This window comes from Drosophila busckii, chromosome 2R, assembly GCF_011750605.1.
Source record: "Drosophila busckii strain San Diego stock center, stock number 13000-0081.31 chromosome 2R, ASM1175060v1, whole genome shotgun sequence".
Lineage (NCBI taxonomy): Eukaryota > Metazoa > Arthropoda > Insecta > Diptera > Drosophilidae > Drosophila > Drosophila busckii.
Genome location: NC_046605.1, coordinates 14,363,911 through 14,385,339, shown reverse-complemented (window position 1 = coordinate 14,385,339; position 21,429 = coordinate 14,363,911). Strand labels below are relative to the sequence as shown.

General features: G+C 38.5%; 7 protein-coding genes across 12 annotated transcripts; 4 read left to right on the top strand and 3 right to left on the bottom strand.

The window, feature by feature from the left end:
- Window positions 1–63: 63 nt before the first annotated feature.
- On the top strand, window positions 64–6,063 carry LOC108596576 (ATP-binding cassette sub-family A member 17). Of its 5 annotated transcripts, none has more exons than XM_017982497.1 (13): window positions 64–433; window positions 488–1,025; window positions 1,079–2,257; window positions 2,324–2,536; window positions 2,698–2,977; window positions 3,041–3,994; window positions 4,091–4,237; window positions 4,291–4,405; window positions 4,457–4,639; window positions 4,699–5,355; window positions 5,417–5,478; window positions 5,544–5,784; window positions 5,840–6,063. In XM_017982497.1, the coding sequence occupies exons 1-13, from the start codon at window positions 192–194 to the stop codon at window positions 6,021–6,023; spliced, it is 4,995 nt and encodes a 1,664-aa protein (XP_017837986.1). In that variant the 5' UTR covers window positions 64–191; the 3' UTR covers window positions 6,024–6,063. The 5 variants fall into 5 exon arrangements, with proteins under 5 accessions (XP_017837986.1, XP_017837987.1, XP_017837985.1 ...); XM_017982498.1 differs by having other exon boundaries at window positions 2,309–2,536; window positions 3,254–3,994; XM_017982496.1 differs by having other exon boundaries at window positions 2,309–2,536.
- Window positions 6,064–6,805: 742 nt separating this feature from the next.
- Window positions 6,806–9,531, bottom strand: LOC108597472 (putative sodium-dependent multivitamin transporter). The gene is made up of 2 exons (XM_017984046.2): window positions 8,248–9,531; window positions 6,806–8,187 (listed from the first exon to the last, which is right to left on the bottom strand). The coding sequence occupies exons 1-2, from the start codon at window positions 9,227–9,229 to the stop codon at window positions 7,406–7,408; spliced, it is 1,764 nt and encodes a 587-aa protein (XP_017839535.2). The 5' UTR covers window positions 9,230–9,531; the 3' UTR covers window positions 6,806–7,405.
- A 2,941-nt stretch (window positions 9,532–12,472) lies between these two features.
- LOC108597473 (drosomycin-like) lies at window positions 12,473–12,783 on the top strand. Its single transcript, XM_017984047.2, has one exon. The coding sequence runs from the start codon at window positions 12,488–12,490 to the stop codon at window positions 12,689–12,691; it is 204 nt and encodes a 67-aa protein (XP_017839536.1). The 5' UTR covers window positions 12,473–12,487; the 3' UTR covers window positions 12,692–12,783.
- Window positions 12,784–13,887: 1,104 nt separating this feature from the next.
- On the bottom strand, window positions 13,888–14,351 carry LOC108596002 (kunitz-type serine protease inhibitor A-like). The gene is made up of 2 exons (XM_017981286.1): window positions 14,157–14,351; window positions 13,888–14,090 (listed from the first exon to the last, which is right to left on the bottom strand). The coding sequence occupies exons 1-2, from the start codon at window positions 14,251–14,253 to the stop codon at window positions 13,891–13,893; spliced, it is 297 nt and encodes a 98-aa protein (XP_017836775.1). The 5' UTR covers window positions 14,254–14,351; the 3' UTR covers window positions 13,888–13,890.
- Window positions 14,352–14,936: 585 nt separating this feature from the next.
- On the top strand, window positions 14,937–15,233 carry LOC108595693 (drosomycin-like). The gene has a single exon (XM_017980975.1). It carries the CDS (start codon window positions 14,952–14,954, stop codon window positions 15,153–15,155), a length of 204 nt encoding a protein of 67 aa, XP_017836464.1. The 5' UTR covers window positions 14,937–14,951; the 3' UTR covers window positions 15,156–15,233.
- Window positions 15,234–15,285: 52 nt separating this feature from the next.
- On the bottom strand, window positions 15,286–17,341 carry LOC108594746. The gene is made up of 3 exons (XM_017979885.1): window positions 17,193–17,341; window positions 16,054–17,135; window positions 15,286–15,996 (listed from the first exon to the last, which is right to left on the bottom strand). The coding sequence occupies exons 1-3, from the start codon at window positions 17,305–17,307 to the stop codon at window positions 15,286–15,288; spliced, it is 1,908 nt and encodes a 635-aa protein (XP_017835374.1). The 5' UTR covers window positions 17,308–17,341.
- A 412-nt stretch (window positions 17,342–17,753) lies between these two features.
- On the top strand, window positions 17,754–19,479 carry LOC108595304 (phosphatidylinositol 4,5-bisphosphate 5-phosphatase A). Of its 2 annotated transcripts, XM_017980519.1 has the most exons (3): window positions 17,755–17,888; window positions 18,016–19,036; window positions 19,120–19,478. In XM_017980519.1, exons 2-3 carry the CDS (start codon window positions 18,032–18,034, stop codon window positions 19,150–19,152), a joined length of 1,038 nt encoding a protein of 345 aa, XP_017836008.1. In that variant the 5' UTR covers window positions 17,755–17,888; window positions 18,016–18,031; the 3' UTR covers window positions 19,153–19,478. The 2 variants fall into 2 exon arrangements, with proteins under 2 accessions (XP_017836007.1, XP_017836008.1); XM_017980518.1 differs by having other exon boundaries at window positions 17,754–17,888; window positions 18,016–19,479.
- Window positions 19,480–21,429: the final 1,950 nt, after the last annotated feature.

Below are 21,429 nucleotides of genomic sequence, written 5' to 3'. Positions count from 1 at the left end.
ACACTCACATTGGGTGTATTTGTGGACATAACTAAATAATTCAAAAACTGACCAGAAGCAGCATCACGGAGCTAATTAATGAAGTTGGCTGCTATTGTCCTTTTCACAATTGAATTTGGCATTAGAAATTGTGTATACCTATATTCTTATTTGAGTGCTATCATTATTGCTACATAGAAAAGAAACTTAAAATGTCATCGAACTTCGTAATGCCTCCTCTATTGAGGAGTTCATCAACATGCAAAAAGCTGTGTGTGCTCATCAAAAAGAATTTTAGAATTTTGTTTACAAGTCCACTAAGCATAGCAGTTATCCTAATAGTACCAATTGTATTATTTCTGTTAGCCCACTTTGATTTAATAACGACTGCTGTTAAGCCTACTCTTCGGGGAGAAAATAAATTCACAAAACTGGATCTGGATACGGAAGTAAAGTATGTATGCATTTGTATCCCAATATATAATCTTTACACTTAATATCCTTGTAGATCCATATTTTACTATCCAAACAATTCAATTATTACGAATCTCATAGAAAAACTGGCTATAGAATTGCATACAGACAAAGTTGAGACCTATGCTAGTAGCTCGGCATTCGAAAATGCGCTTACAACAAAAGATGCTTTTGTGGGGATAGAATTCAGTGAGGATCTTACGAATGTAACTAAATTGCCACATAAGTTGACAATTATATTGAGGTTTCCGGATTTCTTACGTTCAAGAAGCGGTAAAATGTGGAAAACTGGCATTTTCTATAAGATCTTTGTTGAAAAGCTAGAAACAAAGCCAACTTATTATGCCGAAGAGGGATTTTTAATTATACAGGCTAAGCTAAGTAGGCTACTAATTCGTAAGAACACCGATGATCTGAACCCAGAAGACCCAGATGAGAGAATGCCCAGTGTTAGTGTTAACGGCTTTCCAGAACGCAAACATACGGATTACTCATACTTATACAAATACCACAAGCGATTTCGCATCCTTATTCCTATCCTTTTTGTGGGTCCAATGCTAATGTTGGGTTATGTAAGTGCTTTAACATCGGTTATATCAGATTGTATTATTTATTTTTATTACAGCGAGTTGTGACCGAGAAGCATGGACAATTGCGTGATTTGATTCACATTATGGGTGGTGTTTCGGTGGTTATCAATTGGCTCTCGTGGTCTATAACAGTTTTCGCATCTTTGCTAATACTAACGTTTATACTAGTGGTGCTAGTGAAAGCATACTTGTGTCCATTCAGCAGCATACTAGTACTTTTTCTTATATTTCTATTATATATCCTTACACTGACATGGTATATCCTTATGATATGTGCCTGCTTCAAAGCTCCTGTAGTGACGGTTATCATAATTTTCATTATATTCAGTATAAGCTTAGTACCTGATATGATGAAATTCAATGTGGTTACCGATTATGTTCGTAGCATTGTAAACAGCTTTTTTATGAATTCCGCCATGCTGGAAGCGATGAGACATGTTTATGTATATGAACAAAATCGGAAAGGTATTCACTGGAGCAATTTGTTCCAGGTTTCTATTCCTCAATTGTATTTGAGCCCCGGCGTCGTTATCTTTAATATGTTCTCTACGAATATTATACTAATACTTATCTGCCTATATGCGGATCAGCTGCACTTGGGCAAACCTTGGTACTTCCCTTGTCGTTGCTTAGCTTTGAAAAGAAAGCGAAAGCCACGACAGAAGGCAGGCGGCGACTCGGGAATAGAGTGGCCCACAGGCAGCAGATGGATCCAGCAATTTAATGTATTTGAGCTAGATACGACCAATAGGACTGCCATAATTGAGACAAAATCATTAACTAAAGTCTTTGGCGAGCATGTTGCAGTTGCAAACATAAATCTGAAATTATACGAGGATGAGATAACAGTGCTGCTAGGAACTAACGGTGCTGGCAAGAGCACTATATTCAAGATACTATCTGGCATGCTGGCACCCAGTTCGGGAACCGTACTTATCAATGGGCATGACATGGCTATTACCCCAAAACTAGCACGCAAGTCCCTCGCAATCTGTCCACAAGCAAATGTACTCTTTGGGCAGATGAGCGCACGGTGGCACATCGAGTTTTATAGTCAACTGAAAGGCCTCAGTCGGCGTGATGCCCAGGTGGAAGCGTCCCAGTATTTGGAAAAGGTTAATATGCTTAATCGAGGTGGCACCAAAGTCAATAAATTAAGTGCGGGTATGAGGCGTAGGCTAATGCTTTGCTGCGCGCTTTGCGCCAACTCAAAGGTAGGTCCATCTTGTAGCTTCAAGCCCGCGTAGCAATAATAAGTTTATTAGGTGATCCTTCTAGAGGAGCCCATGGCCAATCTGGATCTGACGGCGCGTAAGGTAATTAGGGAATTATTATTAGAAAAGAAGGCCGGGCGCTGCATTTTGGCTACTACACACAGTATTGAAGTAGCAGAGCTACTGGCCGATCGTGTGGCTATTATGTGTGATGGTAAAATATATGCTCTGGGCTCAATCGACTTTTTAATAACTCAACTTAGTCCGGGGTATCGATTGGTAAGGAAATTGTATTTGTTGCTCATAGAAATCTCTAGATATTTTAGTCTTCAATCTCGTAGCTGATTATAGGTTGGCTTAAGATCGTTTTGAAATTTGTGGCACTCCACACTTTATATACTTGATAAAGAAAAAAACGTTTTGTTCTCATAAATTCGCAGGTCTGTGAGCAACTGGAAGATTGTGATGTGGAGAAAGTCACACGCTTTCTGCAACGCTACATACGATTTGTCCAATTGGAGAGCATCAGAGAGACCTATCTGACCTATCGTCTGCCCATCAAGGATGTTTTCCAATTTCAGAAACTCTTTAAAGCTTTGGAAGGCAATGCTAGTCAATTGAAGTTGTCTAACTATAGCGTCGCTGCTCCTAATTTAAGCGATGCATTTACACAGATTACTACCAGCAGATTTGTTGCCAGATCAGCCAACTCCATGAATGGTAAGTGAAAATAAAATAAAATTAACAGTTGTATAAAGTCAGAACACGTCCATGTGTCAACAGCTTTAATGGTTAAGCAAGTGAACAGAAAAGAGCTCAATCCCTGGAAAAAATGTTGCAACGACTGGCGTGGATTGATGCTCAGAAAGCTAATTTATACTAAGCATAATATGCTGATGCTCGTTTTATTGATGGGCTTGCCCATTTTAATTTATATATTAATCAAGATACTACATATTGACAGCATGCAAACCTTACCATCTGCCTTAAATATAGCTGATCTGACGCCGTATAATAATCCCTTAATTTTGTGCGATTGGAGGAATAGCAAAGGAGATGAAAATTTGATAGAAATCCTAAGATCGTACGAAAGCATCGCCAAAGCCGCTGGTGCCACAGTGCGACGTATAAATGAAACATTTAAGGACTACATGTTGTATAATGTTGAAGATGACAGTGACTACACCATTGTGGCAGCTGTGTCCGTTGAAGAATTCTACATTCTCGCCTGGTTTAATCCACTGCTGGAGCATAGCGCTCCATTATCGCTCGCTTTGGTATACAATGCGATTGGGCAACGTTTTGGTAAAACGACTATTGATGTGGTTAATAAGCCTCGCAGAATAGCAAACCCAGTTGAGTACCAGGAAAACAAAATATATTTGAATTTTTTTTCCGCATTAGTTATAATATATTGCTGCCTGCTGATGGGCTTCTTTGCCCTACTGCCCATCGAGGAAAGAGCCATACATCTCAGACAACAGCTGCTCAACAGCGGCATTAGCGTCTGGAGTTACTGGCTATCGCATCTGTTATGGGATATGTTTGTCTATGTGCTTATGGCATTGGTCGTACTATTAACTCTTCCTCACAAATTTGGACGTGCGTTCTATTTGCTAATGGTCTATTTCCTTATTTTCGGTTTCGCTTCATTATCATTCACATATTTGATTTCGTTGATCTTCCTTGATTCTGTCAATGGCATGTCAATTGTGCTTATTATCAACTGGATTTTTGGTAAATATTACTCATTAGAGTTTTGCAACAAATACTCGCATATTAAGATTAAGAATTGAGCTTTAAACCGTGTTTGATATTGAACCATATTTTTAGTTTTCACTGCTATGATTACTGATATTGAAAGAGCCTTTCGAGATGCTTTCAACATATTTGCCATGGTTGTTCCTTCCAATGCTTTATACCAAGCTATAATGGGGTCATTGAAATACGGCAACAAGCAAAGTTGCGTAACAGAATCAAGTGAGAAAAAATAAAACAGGATTAAATAATTAATTAAATTGTATTGCCCACAGCATGTAAACCTGTTATATTTGCGAAACCATTTATCTATATGTTTTTCAGCGGCATTGTCTACTTTCTTCTAGTTGTGCTACTAACAAAGCTCTTCCATGCCGGATACACAATAAGGTTTGTTATGATTGCATTATTTGACTTAATCATTAAAACATAAATACACAGGAGAAGCGACGAAATTGAGTATGTGCCAGAGGAGGGTGTAGATGTGAATGAAGAGCGTGAACGCGTCGAGAATCTAGTGAAGGACGAAACGCTTCTAAGGAACTGCAGCTTGGTAATAGACCGTGCTACCAAAGTGTATAATCAAACTGTAGCTGTGAATAATCTTTCGCTTGAGGTCTGGCCGTAAGTGTTTGATAACAGCAATTGCCAATGAATATTTACTTCTTTGTGTGTACTTCTAGCACCGAATGCTTCTGCTTGCTGGGCCCAAATGGCGCGGGCAAGACAAGCACATTTGACATGATCGTGGGTAATAAAAGCATTACTCATGGCAATATCTATGTTAAAGGGTATAGTGTCAAGCATCATTTGCATCGTTGTGGCAATCAGATTGGATTTGCGGCTCGTGAGCCCAAGATATACACGTTTATGACGGGCCGCGAGAATCTTAGGTTTGCGTGCTTAACTGTTGGCATCAAGACTGAATCCATAAAGGTTACTATCGCGTATGTGGCCGACAGCTGTATGATCACGCCATACCTTGATCAAAAGGCGAAGACCTATAACGCTGTTACCAAACAGAAACTGAATATAGCCATTGCTACGCTGTCGCCAACATTAATTTGCCTGGATGAGCCCACAGCGGGTGTAGATACTACCGCCAGGGATGAAATCTGTCTGCTGTTAGCTGATTTACGCGATTCTGGCCGCTCGCTCTTTGTCACCTCGCATAATATGCACGAGTGTGAATTGCTCTGCACACGCCTAGGCCTAATAGTTAAGGGTAAGCTGCTTTGCTTGGGTACATTGGAGCATCTGAAACAACGCTTTAATAAGGGCATAACTGTTAAGATTCAAGTAGCAAACAGAGAGAGACTGGATACGTCCAAATCATTGGTGTAAGCTAACTATAAAGTTTTTTTTTTTTTAATAATTGCTCTTTATTTACAAAAATTACAGATTTACATCCGAACTATCGATTGATCGCAGCTCGAGATCAATGTTTAGCAATCGTAGTCATGGTAAGGCGCATTTGTAGTTTGGGAATTCGTTTATAACTACTATTATATATATTATTATTAATTAGAGACTGTATCTTCGGCTGAAGGCAATTCAAAAAGTACACAAACACAAAGAGGTATAAATAAAATAAAATCCAGTGTTACCATATCAGCGTCACCACCAACAATATTTACGCAATCCACGTCTGAAAGTGATTTGGACTCATTGTCAGAAAACTTGGACGAATCTAGCCCGAGATATTGGCAAGATTTGATTAACAGGGTAATATTGACTTTTAAGAGGGATTTTCCAGGAAGTTATGTCAAGTCTGTAAATAATAATAATTAATAATATTAGCTCTAAAGAACTTGCTATTTACAGAGAGAAATGCTATATTCTTGGATTGGTGTCGCTCATTATACCAGATGCTAATATTAAGTGGTCAGAAATATTTAGTTATGTTGAGCAGCATCGCAGTCACTTGCAAATCTGGCATTATTCGATAAGTCAAATGACTCTGGAAGATATAGTTTTGGAATTTACCAATCGTCAAAATGATGTTTAAGTAAAGTTAAAAATAAATTCAGAAATAAAAGCAAATGTTGTTAGCATAATATATTCAATGCTTTAAAAGAAATTAATACGAATGCATTCTAATGGGTTGTACATTTAAAATAATTGCTCAAAGTATGCACTTAATTTTGATATTGAACAAACAGACAACTGAGTTTTTATGTGAGCCCAGTACTCAAATATAAACTTTTGTCAAACAATATTCAACTGCTTATTTCTGTTAGCCTCGTAATTTATAAAATATACCTTAGTTCAGTTTTTATTTTCAGGGAATAAAATAGTATTCTAGTAGTTGTAACCCCCCTTTGCTTGTGCCTCTGACTTCTTGTCGTGATATTGTGGTTTCTTTATTCATTTAATTAATATGTATATATGTATGTATGTAAATAGAGAACGCTGGTACTTTCAACCTTAAATTTAAAAGAATAAAACTTTCCACAACGACGTCTTTACGTTTGTAAATAAATGCTGGGGCAAGCCAATTTAAAAATAACTTTAACTGCCTTGGAGGCAAAACAATTCAATATTGTATTCACTTTGTGCTGTCATCGTGTCGATTGAACTTTGTAACCTTTAATACGTTAGAAGCTTCTCACCGATACCGAAGCGTGCGTATGTATAGACAATTCATAAAGAGAAAGCCGCACAAGAGGCGCCCTGATTACGTCGAATTGGCTTATCTCATGATTCACATAATATAGAGGGTCTATGGGTAAACTAATTTCAAGGCTATATGATTTTCAATTATACGAAAAACACTTGACAGTTTGTTCGAAATGCAACAATTTTTAATGATCAGCGATTTTGGTTTAGCTCTACAGTGTATAAATATATGCGTTGTTTTTACTTAAACTAAGTATTCAATGATTTGTTGCGTCATTACACTGATTGTATATAAATATGTTTGTATGTATAAATATTTTTGCAAGTTCGCAGTGATAAGCATAAAACATTTTAGTAACTCTTCAATTGATTCTAATAGTAAAAAACGTGCTAAACAAACTAACACAAAATACATATCATCAAATATTATTTAAACCTTTGCATTAGACATTCTGGCTGTAAAATGCCCATTGCAATTACAAAGTTATTGTCGCTATGTTGAACAAAAGTGTGTTACACTTAGGAGCTATATGTATCTATCTATATCTAAACATTTGTCAGACAGATTCTAGTTAATAATAACAAATTTGTATACAGCTTTGGAAGACATTGCTTTGGTCGCCTCGAGCGGTTAAAACTATACACGCAGGTATACAAATAGGTCTCATAGTTTATGCATATTTTAGGTACGACAAAGTTTCATTTAAGTAAAGCCTGCGCTGGTTCTGTCATGGCTGGCACATCTGACGACAAAAATTAAGTCTCAACTTATTATATAGCTGCAGTTGGCTGCTGCGTTAATTTCGTTAGCGTCTCATCATCCGACGCCTGCTGGTCCTGCTGCAGCTGTTGTTGCCTCCATCTGCGTGAAAGCAGCGGCGCAAACAGATCGTAGTCCAGCTGTCGCTTGTACTTGTCCAAGTAAATTTGTGAGTTGTCTGCATAGTTGCAGTACGCCAGCAGCATGCTGCTGAAGTAGCCCACAATTAAGGTGATGATGAAGCCCAGCACACTGAGCCACCAATAGGACAGACGATATAGGTAAAAGTGTGACGCCTCTTCGTGGCTCTGCAGCGCCTTAGCTGCCACTTGTGTAATATTACTTGCTTCGCAACCATCGGTGCTGAATGTTAGCGTGGTCTCGGGCTTGAGGCTACAAAATCCAATCCAGAAGCAAAAGATAAGACCCAGCAAAAAGCCGAGCAGCACGCCTCGTTGATTGGTGCGCACTGTGCAAACGCCAAGCGTAAAAATGCCCAACAGTGGACCACCCACAATGCCAAAGATGGTCAGCGATGCCTGCAGCACGCCACCGAGGGAGCCAGCTACAAAGGCCAGCACAATGCAGAGCAAGCCATAGATGCAGGCAATAATCTTAGTGGGCAGTGTAGACTTAGAGTCAATGAGTGTGCGCTTAAAGATGGTCTTGTATAGTGGCTTTAGATAGTCCTCCAGTGTTACAGCTGAGAGCGAGGTAACGGCAGAGGATATAGTCGACAGACTCGCCGAGAATATGCCCGAAACAAAGAGACCACATAGCCCGGGGTATTGACCTACAAGACAGAACAAGTAATTACAAAAATATTAAAACTACATTTATTGCCAAGCGTTACCCATGGTATCCACAGCAAACAGCGGCATGAGTTGATCCCTTTGCTTAATTCGTCCCTCCAGTTTTGGGTCACAGTCACGATAGAAATAGAATATAGCCAAGCCACTGAAGAGCGTGCTAAAGCTTAAAAGCCCTAAAATGGGCAAATTCCACCAGAGCGCTGACTGTGCGCTTTTTAAATTATGTACACTCAACAGACGCTGTACCTGGGTTTGATTAACGCCATATAGCGATAGATATGTAACCATGCCGCCTATGATTAGTGACCACCATGTCTGACGCATTGTGGGATCCATTGAAAATTCCAGGAACTGAATGCGTCCGCGCTCCTCAGCCACCTGCCAAATGGCACCAAATCCGCCAGCTTTAATAACTGAAACAGCTATTACCGCATAAATGGCCGCAAACATAAGAAATGATTGAAAGACGTCTGTGATGAGAACGGCTTTGAGCCCGCCCAGCGTTGAGTAGAAGGCGCATACTAGACCTAGCACCACTATAGCTGTGCCTCTGTGTATGCCTGTGACTGCCTCCAGTGCCAATGCAGGAGCATAAAGTGCTATGCCCATATAGAGCACCATTTGCAGCGTAAACGCTAGGGATGCAGCCAATCTGGTGGCATATCCAAAACGACGCTCCAAATACTCGTAGACACTTGTTGTGCGCATACGATAGAACACGGGTAGAAATATGTAAGCAGCAATGGGTGTGCTGATTACGTAGGCAATGTTGATTACACCGAAGAGCGTGCCAAACTGATAGGATTCACTGGAGACGCCCATTAGTGAAATGGCAGACATAAAGCTGGCCATTAAACTAAACGATACGGGAAACGTTGTCATACTTTGATCCGCCATCAGGTATTCCTGTGTCGTCTTTTGCTTGCCTCCCGTGTAGCGGTAGTAAATACCAATCAGCGCTGAGATTAGCAAGATGCACACCAGCACCGCCGCATCCCAAGCATCAAATGTACCCAGCGGCATTATTGTGGTTTTTATTATTCAACACTCCGCCTCTGCCTGTTCCAACAACGATTGATTTTTCGCCAAAACAAGCGTTTTGTGCTGTAATTGACTCAGCAGCGTTATTGACCTCTCGCGCTGTCGATGTTTACAACAAACTTAGCACAAAGTACATTCATACATATATATGTAATTAAAAGGCACCACGCGATTTAAAGCAAATTGTTCATAGCGATGCGAGCCAACTTGGGACGAAACCGCATAACTCAGCTGATGAATATAAACTAAACTTATTAGAATTCAAGCAGAATCGCTCAGCTGTTGTGTATTGTAAGTGCTGTGCAAGTCAGCTGGTTCCTTGGACGTTGCACAGTACTGTTTTCCAAAATGATTAATGCTTAGAACGACAATTGGCACATATTATCCACAGCATTTGCGTGCGAGTAGTACAGTATTATGAAAATGCAATAGGTACGAACAAGAAGCAAACAAGTAACGTCAAACTTGAAATTACTCAGTATTATCCACAATAACAGTGTACGAGCAGCGCAGCAATATGTATTTAACATTATGTTAACAAGCAATTTTGGCGCAATTAATATATTTAACGAAGCTCAAATAAAGCTTTAAAAAATAAAGAGGACAATGTTAAAAATAAAGTGGAATTAATGGTTGCATTGAAGTTGTTCAACAAAAAAAAAGAAAACAAAAAAATTAAACAAATATAAATATTAAAAATTAAAACTCTGAAAGATAGTTTTTTCTAAATGCATATATATATATATATTTATATAGTTATAAGCTTGTATCTGGTGCAATATTTAATTGCGACGAGGACACCTGGCGTTGCAATCACGTTGACTACAGTAACGATTACCATTGCCGCCACAACCCAAATACGTCAATTTGATGCATCTACGTTGCCTTGGACTGTAGGCCCACATATTTCGATTAGCATTCCTGTTACAACAAATTGTTTATTTGTTTATTCATTTCGCTGCGCGTGCGTTTAAGCAAAGATTATAGATTATTTAGCGGACCCGGCTTGCCAAGCTAAAAGCCGTTGACGATATTCTCCGAGGCAGCGGCGTTGTTGCGCCTCAATAACGGCCACATAGAGGACCAGGCAAGCCAAGATTAGGGTAAATTTCATTTTGAATGTTTGCTATAAAACTGAGTACAGTTCGAACTGATTTATTGGTGGATGTTTTAGTGTATTTATAGCAAAATTTATACGTTAAACAACATATGTTTTTAAAAAAAGGTTTAAGATCTGCGTACTAAAAATAGCACACTTTTGTTCAATTTGTATAAGATCTGATCACTGAATGTAAGAAGTGTAAGCTCCATTGTACTGGAAAGTGGAACATCTTCAATAGCGATGCCTATACGGCCATTTTTCTTCCTCCACAGATATGAATGTGTACATTTGGCAAAACAACTTATCTTGATATAATTAAGTGTATGTACATCTTTTGAAAACGACTTATCGATTTTAGCAATTGCTGATGACAAAAGAACTCATCTCAATGATATGATATTTTATTATATTAAAAAATGCCTTTTGAGAAATGTACTAAATTCAATTGATGCCTGTGCCTGTAAAAATTGCAACTTGTTTTGAAATAAACTATTTTGCCAAAGTCAAATTAGTTGCCCTTAAAAGCTCCGTCAATTTATTTTTAAATGCGGTATTTTGATAAGAGTAAATATTAAAAAAATACTATTTTGTGTTAATCTTATAATTTATGATCTGGCGAAAACAAGCCTGTATATGGAATGCCAAAACGACGTAATAAGCTTGACAGTTGCATTGAAGCATTTAACTTTATATGTCCTGATGTCGAGAATACCCAATCTGTGCGATGCTTGAAAAGGTTGTGGAGATAATATTGATATAGGTATATGTAGATAAAAGTTCAGATTTGCAATTGAAAATAGTGCTGAGATATTTTGATTCAGAAACTCTTAAGGCAGAGTTAACTTGTAGTTAACTGTCTACAGATATGAATGCAAAAATAATTGTCTTTCAGACATCGCTACTAAAAGCTGTTCCAATTTCTTTAACAATGAAGATCAGATCTTATATAAATTGAACAAAAGTGTGCTACTTTTAGTACGCAGATCATTGTTTGCTGTAAAACTTTTTTTTTTAAAACATATGTTGTTTAACGTACAAACTTTGCTATAAATACACTAAAACATCCACCAATAAATCAGTTCGAACTGTACTCAGTTTTATAGCAAACATTCAAAATGAAATTTACCCTAATCTTGGCTTGCCTGGTCCTCTATGTGGCCGTTATTGAGGCGCAACAACGCCGCTGCCTCGGAGAATATCGTCCAACCCCATTGAGTAAGGTTCAATTTCATTCAATATTTTGACATTTTAATAATCTATATTCATTTTGCTTACAGGACCTCGTAGCTGTACAGCTGCCATTAATGCTGGTGATAGTCGTAATCCCGGCTGTAACAGGAATGCCTAATCGAAATATGTGGGCCTACAGTCCAAGGCAACGTAGATGCATCAAATTGACGTATTTGGGTTGTGGCGGCAATGGTAATCGTTACTGTAGTCAACGTGATTGCAACGCCAGGTGTCCTCGTCGCAATTAAATATTGCACCAGATACAAGCTTATAACCAATTAAATAACATTAAAAAAAAAACTATCAATCTGAGCGTTTTTACACTTTCTAAAATGTAAGAACGGCCGCGACAAATGTCAAGATGTCAAAATACTTCGCTGAAAAAAAAAAAAATCAGAAATAAAATAAAACAAAAAAAAAAAATGTAACCGCAAAAGAATTCGTTTTTATTCCTTTAATCCTTTCTATTCTATAATGCTTTTTGAACTAAGATTTTGGATTAGATAAGGAGTCCGTTAATATTGTTATATTTGTTAATATACACAATGTGTAATACAGAATTACATTAATATTAACGCAATGCGCCATAATTAATTTCGGAAAGTGTAATAACGCCAATCTGCTCAATTAAACGCATTTTAATGTGGATTAACATTTAAATTATCCGCTAATTGTCTCGGAAATATGAAATGCTACATCTTATTTATAGACTATATTGCTTAATAAGCATATGCTGTCTAATATATGCTCGGGAATAACCCAGTATACAGATAATTAGGCATCACTTACGAGTATCAATTACTTTACTTGTTTACGCTCGCTGATAATGCTTTTTTTTTCATAAGAGCAACTAACGCTGGCGCAGTATAAAAGCAGCTGCGTTTCTTAAACAAGCTCATTGTATTCCAATGAAGTTCATTATTTTCACATTGTTCGTTGCTCTGGCTGCTCTGATGAGCGTCAGTATGGTAGAAGCCGATTGCCTTTCCGGCTTGTACAAGGGTCCTTGTGCCGCATGGGATGACGACAACTGTAAACTGGCCTGCCGAAATGAAGGTCGCAGATCTGGACATTGTGCTGCGAGCTTGAAATGCTGGTGTGAGGGCTGTTAAAACTGGAAATCGTTTTGAATATTGTAAATTTTCAATTGATTGCAGCAAGGCAACTGAAAATGCCGAAATAAATATGTTATCATGCTACAAAATGTTTTCTTCAATTCTAAAAAGTTCACTGAACTCACCAAAGATTACAATTTATAAATACTTATACTTTGTTTTGTAAACTAAGGGAACAGATACGTATGTACATGAACTTGTAGAACAGGAGTGGGCAAGCCCTTGCTCTGAGTGCTCCCAATTTAATTTTTGTATTCAGAGTATTTGCTCTGAATAATCTCCCAAATTCTAGCCTCGTGTCCAACTCTGTTGTAGAATATATTCATGTTAAACAACAATTAATAACTCAATTAAATTGGGCGCATTATAGCGTCAATCATCCAATTGTTCTAAAATTTCCCGCATCGGTTGAGAACATAAAATGTGAAAAATATTCCGCGTAAATTAGGTTGCTCTAGCTTTTCTAGTCTCCGAGATTTAGTTTAGGGAGATCGACGAAAAAACATCAATCGACTCAGTTTGTCTTGCTGATCAAGAATAAGTCTTTTTTGTCTCCTTTTCTTCATGTAGAAAACATTTGCAAAGCTTCAAGATACCCTTTTCCAGTTTGTTTAAGAGTGTCACAGTGTATCACTCAATAATAGCGCAAATGCATGTGAATATGCTTAGAAGGCATACGTTAGATATGTGTACATATTGTAATATTAATATTTTCGTTTATTTATTAATTATAGACAATTATTAATAACATTTTTATCGATGCCATCATATGTTGATTGTAGCAATGAATGCTTACCCAAGTCTCTGAGTAGTAATGGTAAATAGACCGTCTAGTCTAGATAGTATTATAAATGAATCACAATTGTTTCAACATCAGAGAATTGAGAAACCTTTTATTGCTACAAGACATATATAACGACATCGATAAATATATGTATACAATTTATACATGACCAAATTGCAGCTTCAGGAATCAAGCCAGCAAATGGCGGGCAAAGTGGGTTGCTCCTGGGTACTTGCAGACCCTTGACAGCTGTTGTTTCTGTTTTAATAATAATGATAATTGAGTCAAAATATTCGCGTCAATGAAACGTAACTTATATGAATATTATTGATTTAAAACTGAAAGTAAGACTGATAGTAAGACTTCTTTAAATGCATATATTATTAAAATTAGTTTATATCAGCTGCAATATTTAATTGGTACTACGAGGTGGACACCTGGCGTTGCAGTCACGTTGACTGCAGTAACGATTGCCATTGCCGGCGCAACCCAAATACGTAAATTTGACGCATCTACGACGCCTTTGACTGTAGGCCCACATATTCCCATTTCTACGACAGTCAATATTAAGACTGTGGCCCGAATCAATGTCAGCCGTACAGCTACGGGGATCTGTAAGAAAATTAATATTGATTTTAATAATCAAACTTTATACTATATAATAAAATTGAAGCTTACTCAATCTGGTTGGACGAAATGCTCCGCGACAGCGTTGTTGTGCCCCAATTATGGTCACATAGAGGATCATACAAGTCAAGATTAGCGTAAATTTCATTTTGAATGTTTGCTATAAAACTGAGTACAGTTCGAACTGATTTATTGGTGGATGTTTTAGTGCATTTATAGCAAAATTTGTACATTAAACAACATATGTTTAAAAAAAAGACTTACAGCTAAGAAAGATCTGCTTACTAAAAATAGCATACTTTTGTTTTATTTAAATGATATATGATAATGCGTGAGCTCCATTGTTAAGGAAATCGTATTTTTCGACATAAGTTACTCTTCTAGAAAATCAGCTATATGTATATGGCTAGCGATTTCCTTTTATTGTTAGTAGTGTATATGGAACAATAAGTGAGAATATGTAAATAGCTGTTGCAACGTGCAACAATAACGAACGAAATATATGTATTTAGCAATCTGACTGACTTTTCAAATTAGTTTGATCTATATACATTTATACAGAAGCCGCAAAAACCGCAAGCATCTATAAATGTCCGTTAAAACTATTAGTTAATAGTTTCATAAATATCAATTGCTTAAGCTTATTTATAGACTATATTTTTTAATAAACAACTGTAGTCTATTATATGCTCGGGAATATCCCGACACACAGATAATTAGACATCACTTACGAGTGTTAATTACTTGACTTTACGGTCGCTGATAATGATTTTTTTCATAACAGCAACTAACGCTGGCGCAGTATAAAAGCAGCTGTGTTTCTTTAAACAAGCTCATTGTATTCCAATGAAGTTCATAATTTTCACATTGTTCGTTGCTCTGGCTGCTATGATGAGCGTCAGTATGGTAGAAGCGGATTGCCTTTCCGGCTTGTACAAGGGTCCTTGTGCCGCATGGAGTGGACCAAACTGCAATCGTGCCTGCAATAATGAGGGCCGTGGCAACGGACATTGCTCTTCGGCTTTGAAATGCTGGTGTGAGGGCTGTTAAGCCTAGCAATCGCTTTCGGCTTGAACAGAAAATAAAATGTAAATAAAGAATAAAGTTATTAAACAGCAGAAACTTGAATAAACGTTTATTGCTTACGTTATACGCATACAGCGTACAGGCTTATTATATTTTATAATCTATTTTGAATCGCTCTTCTGCCTTTAAGATGACAACTTCCCTGATGGAGTCGTTTATTGAGCCGTTGGCACTCCTGACTGCAGTAGGAGGCGGCAAAGCAACAATCAAATTTGGCACTCTTAAGGCAATGCTGGCACCATCTTTGACGCTTCACAGCATTCAGATCCTGCTTCACCGCTGTCAACTCATTATTGACGCGATTAAGCTGGCTGTTTAAAATAAAAACTTCTTGCACTAATTCATTATGTGCCATCTGTGTTGAATTCTCAAATGTGGGCGAAGAAGAGGTGGTGCTAGAGTTGATTTCGCTGAATGCTTCTGGTCTCGTGGCCGTGGAACAGCGGCGGGACGGCTGCACGCGCGCTATTGCTGTTGTAGCTTTTCGTTTTCTGGACAAAGCTGGCGTCGCAGGACGAGCAATGTCCATATAATGTGACAATGTGCGATCAATAAGCATCTGAGCCTCTTGCGGATCGGCGTAAAAATTAAACAAATACATGGGCTGATGCAATAACATCTTATGGCAATGGAGTTCACGCAATGCCATATGTAAGGCACGTGAATTCTTAAGCTTCTGGTTGAGTGCAGAAAGATCTGCATCTATGGGACGTATTTTGCGGTGAGAAAGAAGTGCGCGCCCATGGGAACCGCCGAAAAATCGTACGTCGTAAATGTTGCAATTCTTTGTCATTACACGTATAACCTGCAAATCAAAAATTAAATAAGATTTCCTTGTGTTTGGCCTTTTTAAAATACTCACCTTAGCTGGCCAATAGGGTGAACCCTGCTGTTTGGCGTAGACCAACTCATGACGCTGAGTACAGGGCTTGGCAAACCACAGCGTAGATCGATTCGCCTCGTTGGAGTAACGATAGCAGTCAGAGCAGCGTCGTATCTCTCGTATATCATGCGTAATATCACGTAGCAGCCATTTGGTGGCATTGTATATTTCACATTTGGTTCCAAAGAAAACTCCAATATTATGCTGCAGATCAAGTAAATCTATGAGAAGTTCGCAGAGCTGTTTGAACTTGTGCGTTTGTATGCTTTGAGCAATATCCGACAGTCCTAATACATCATTTGTAAAGAGCACACTCTTGACCAGTGTTGCATCATGTTCGCCCCAGTGCTTGGAAATGTGCTTGCGCACATCTTTCTTTAGCCAGCTTTGGTGCTTCTGCCATGAGTAGCCCAGCAGACAGTTTAGTTCGTCCGTGGTCACATGCGGTGGGTTGAGCAGGCTTGGCAATTTCAAAAGGCGGCAGGGAGTGCAATGATCCAGTTCGTCGCTGGACTCGTTGCTGTGCACGTCTTCATTTTTAATATACGAACTAGCACGTCTCCGCTTGCGCGCTGGCTGCTCGCTTACGAAATAAACATCATTGTCGGAATAGTCTTCATGCTTTAGGGATTGTCGCGACATGGAGCTGATATTGCAATTGTAGTCTACTTCAATCTGTGGTGGCGGTTCTATTAAGACCGCTGGCTCTGGCATTGGCGTCTCATTATCAGACTCCTCGCTGTCTTCCTGTGCGATTGCCTGCTCCACATCGGACTCATTTAGTGGAAATTGATGTGGCTGTCCTCTATCTGACGGTACTGCATAGTTAGGACGATGAGGATCTTTGCGCTGGCAAGCCACATGAAAGCTACGCACACAAGCAGCACATTTCTTTAAGCGCGTCGTGCCAGACAGGTGACACTCGAAACAATACGGATCCTTGGTTAAAGGCTTTGTAACTTTCTGTGAAAAACAAAGCAATATCCGATTGCCATTGCCCTTAGCCTTTGGCACTAAAATGCCAAGCTTCATGGCGTTGTCAACTGCCTGGGTAGCTTCACCTACAAAAGTGCATACATCACAATACAATGAAATCCAGTACCAAAAGTGCAGCTTACCCTCTTTCATAAACGGCAGCAAACAGCGCTCAAGTCCTTGTTTTGATATATAGGCACCATTTTTTAGCTTTTGCATCCAAATCGGCACAGCAAGCGGTGGAAAATTGCGTGACATTTTCAAAATGAAAGCGCTAGCACTTTGCAAAGTGCAGTTGCAGCGTACAAAGTTGCCAGACAATAACAGCTTATAACAATCAGTGCTGCCAAAAATATATTTTTAGTGCGAAGAGTGGCGAAAAAGAGCTTGGCAGCTTAAAGCTACACAGCAATTGTTTTTATTTAATCATTTCATCAGATTCTGTGGCATATTGATTTATGTGAAACTACTCCATGCTTCTAAGCCTATGCGAAATTCATATCATGGTGTTTTATTAATATTACTACATATACATATTAAAATATATCCCACGGTAGGTTAATCAAAAAGGCCAGATCTGACGGGAAAAGCGACTCTGGCAGCACTGCTTATTGCAACACTAGAATACCAGCTGATTTTTTGAATATGAACGATCTGGTAACGCTAGAATTCAGCTATGCAACAGTGTGTGTGCGGTGAGAGATTAAATACAAAAACAATCAGAAGCGAGCAATACCGTTTGACTCAAATGGATAACGAAAACCATATATAAAAATAAAATACTCAAGCATTAATTAAATTAGTACCAGCAATTATATAATATATAAGGAGTGCCAGAGGTAAATTTTGTGGATGCTGCATTATCTAGAGGCTCAAATTTATGTATATGTACTACATATGTATGAATTTCATTACCTGTTTACCCTGATGCTGACGCATTTTTATTGAATACTGTCTTATTTTTAGCGTATAGACAAGCGTGATGGCAGCAACGACCGTAATTGCTGATCTATGCATATTTCTGCTTACTTGGAACGTGGGCACACATTCGCCAAAAAATGTGCCATTGACATCGCTGTTGGCGCTAAATGGCACCACAAGCTGCCCGGAGAATCGCATGCCGGACATTTATGTAATTGGCATGCAGGAGGTGGCCACCAATCATCTAAGCGTATTTCAAGATGATCCATGGGTGATAAGGTTTGCGAGTGCGTTGAGCGAGTACGAGTATGTTAAGGTACACTCCAAGCAACTGCAGGGCATACTGATAACTATGTTCACCAAACACAAGCATATACCTCATATGAAGGACATTGAGACGGAGGAGACAAAGACCGGACTGGCTGGTCTGTGGGGTAACAAAGGTGCAGTGAGCATACGTTTGAGTCTTTATGGCACAGGCACAGTCTTTGTTTGCGCCCATTTGGCGGCACACGACAACAAACTGAAGGAACGCATTGAGGATTACCATCAGATAGTGGACAAGCATAAATATGATGTCAGCGGGTATCGTCGCATATTTGATCATGATTTTGTGTTCTGGATGGGCGATCTGAACTTCCGGCTGGCGGGCGATGAAACAGCCGATCGTGTGCTCAACGATGTAGAAAACGGACACCTTACGGAGCTGCTGAAGCTGGATCAGCTTACGCTGCTGCGCGAATCGGGTCAGGCGTTTAGTTTAATGGAGGAGCAGCTACCCACATTTGCACCCACTTTTAAATTTAAAGAGGGTACCAACGAGTACGACTTGAAGCGCCGTCCGGCCTGGTGTGATCGCATACTACATCGCGTGCAGGCTAATAGCTACGCCTCAATTTCGCTGAGTGCACAGCAGTTGTCTTATCAATCGAACATGGATTATACGCTCTCCGACCACAAGCCTGTGTCGGCTACGTTTAATTACAAAATTGAAACCCAAAACATGAACTATACGGACGAGGAGCTGCACGAGATGACGCACGGTGCGGCAAGCCCAATGCCAAATGTTAGTGTGCTCGGCTTCATCGCTGTTATCGTTTTTCATGCTGTGCAGTCATTTTGATTTGCTTTTCGCTTTTTCTTTTATAGTTGTTTAATGCCCAACTTGAAGAGTTCCAGTGATAAGTGCGTGACCTGTACATGCAAGCAATCTCTCATATCAAACATATCGGACACAAGTCCAAGCAATTTGTAATCTAATGTATTTGATCAAGATATCTAGCCTAAGTCGGAAACCCATTGACAAATGTAAGTGAATCTCACAATCAGTACAATTGAAATTAACAAAACAAACATACTCATGGCGTAAATATAACAGTACAAGCAGTTAGTACAATTAAAAAGTCAATTATTAGCATTTTTCATAGAAATACGTAAAAGACAACTACTGTAACAAACAAATAATGTTAAAGTTAATGGTTGTGTTAATGTTGTTAATTTTTTTCTCAAATAAAGACACTATTTTTTATACACTTTGACATTTTTGTAAAAAATATATATATATATATTCTTGATCAGCTCGACGAGCTGAGTCGATTTAGCCATGTCCGCCCGTTCGTCTGAATGTATGAGCAACTGTTTCTCAGCAACTATAAGAGCAGAGCAACCCAAATTTGGTATATAGGTCCTGCCTATATCAACACACCGAACGCTTTATATTTTAATTTTTTCTTATTTTCTCCCCCCATCCCGCAAATTCGAAAAAAACCAATATATAAAGCAGGTAGAAAAAATCTTTTAAAAAATCTTATGAAATAAATCACAAACATTGCTAGTCATGTTTTCGGACCGATTGTGCTAAGTTTTCAAAACGATCGGCTCAAATAACTCAGGAATTATTCACATTTACATTTCAATATAGACAGCGGGGTGCACGTGCTGACGCGCCATACAAACGTCGCTCCCGACCCCAGCGGCGCCGTCGCTGCTGACGCTACAGCGAAACGAGCTGTGACGCGTTAAGCTGTTTGTGTGTATGTGTTTGGGAGTGCATGCGCGTGTTTGCTGCGATACCCTAGTCAAAGTGTATTTAAATGTTGGTGGCGCCCAACTTTAACCTGTCCACTTGTTTACACATCAAATATGCTTAAACAGTAATTCAAGCTGTGTTAATGAAACAACAAGCACAATAAACTACGGATGTGCCCATGAGGTAATACATTATATGTTGTATATAATTGCATTTAATTAATTGCACTGTCATAGTTAAGCGACTCATCTATGCAGTTAACACTGTAGGAGTCATCCAGCCCATATTAGTTTAATATAAATTTATGCCCTTTTGCCTCCAAGTACTTTGCTTATCGCTTATCATATGCACAGGTGTCTTTTATATTTTTATTGGATGCGTCGTTATATCAACGTTACTCGAACTTGTCGGCTATATAAAGCACAACACGCAAGGGTATAGCAAATTTCGACAGCAAGCTTATGAAACATGTTGGTCGTAGGTGATTTTTTGGTATCTGTTTAGGTTAAAATAAACAATGTGCAAAAATTATTAATATCAGCTGTTATTTGTAACGTCTGGACACTAGACGAAAGGGGGTTTTAGTTCGGTTTAGTTAGTTTCAGTTCAGATATGTAGATATCTAATAATTTTAATGCAACACGTGCAGGTCGCTTGCAATTAGTTGAGCGTTATAATATTTAGTCTTTCTTGTTTGGTTTTTGCCCTCCTGCGTTTATAGCAAAAAAAAAACCCCTTGGTTGTAAATTAAAGCGCAAGTAAATAAATCATACTATAATATTGCAGTAAAGATAATAAATTGTCAAGTGCATTTGGCTGTAACAATATGCATGTGTTCATACAAATTCTGGCAATTAGAATTCAAGTAAACTCTTTAGCCAAAAAATTCGTTTGTAAACAAATCAAAGGGAAAGCCTCGGCATATTGCAGTGGTACTTTACCATTGTAAGTTCACAGGAAACTGTTTTTGTTTACATTCATGTATGTTTATGTTTCTGAAGATGATCAGCTGACGTACTGAAAGCTTATTTCGAAATGAAAATTATTTTTTATTACTTAAATTAAACGGCGTGTGAGAGCTGCTGCGAATTATCTCAATCTGCTGAAAATGAAATGTGCAAATACTATATGTTTGTTTGTAAACAAAACTGGTTTATTTAAATGCTGTTTTAAATAACTCGCTCGGCAACTAACAAGTGTTTTATTTCCTCTAATTTTTTAACATTTAAGCTTTAGCATGTTATATTTTTTAAATGTCGAGATCCATCATGATACTACAAAAATATGTACTAGATAATTCAAAACGCCTTGGCAAATTTTATGACCGATACTGCAATCTAAAAGGCATTATCACCGGCTGCCAATACGACTGATAACAAAGTTTCTCTAAGATAAGCATGCAAAATAATAAATAAAAGAAATTTGTATTA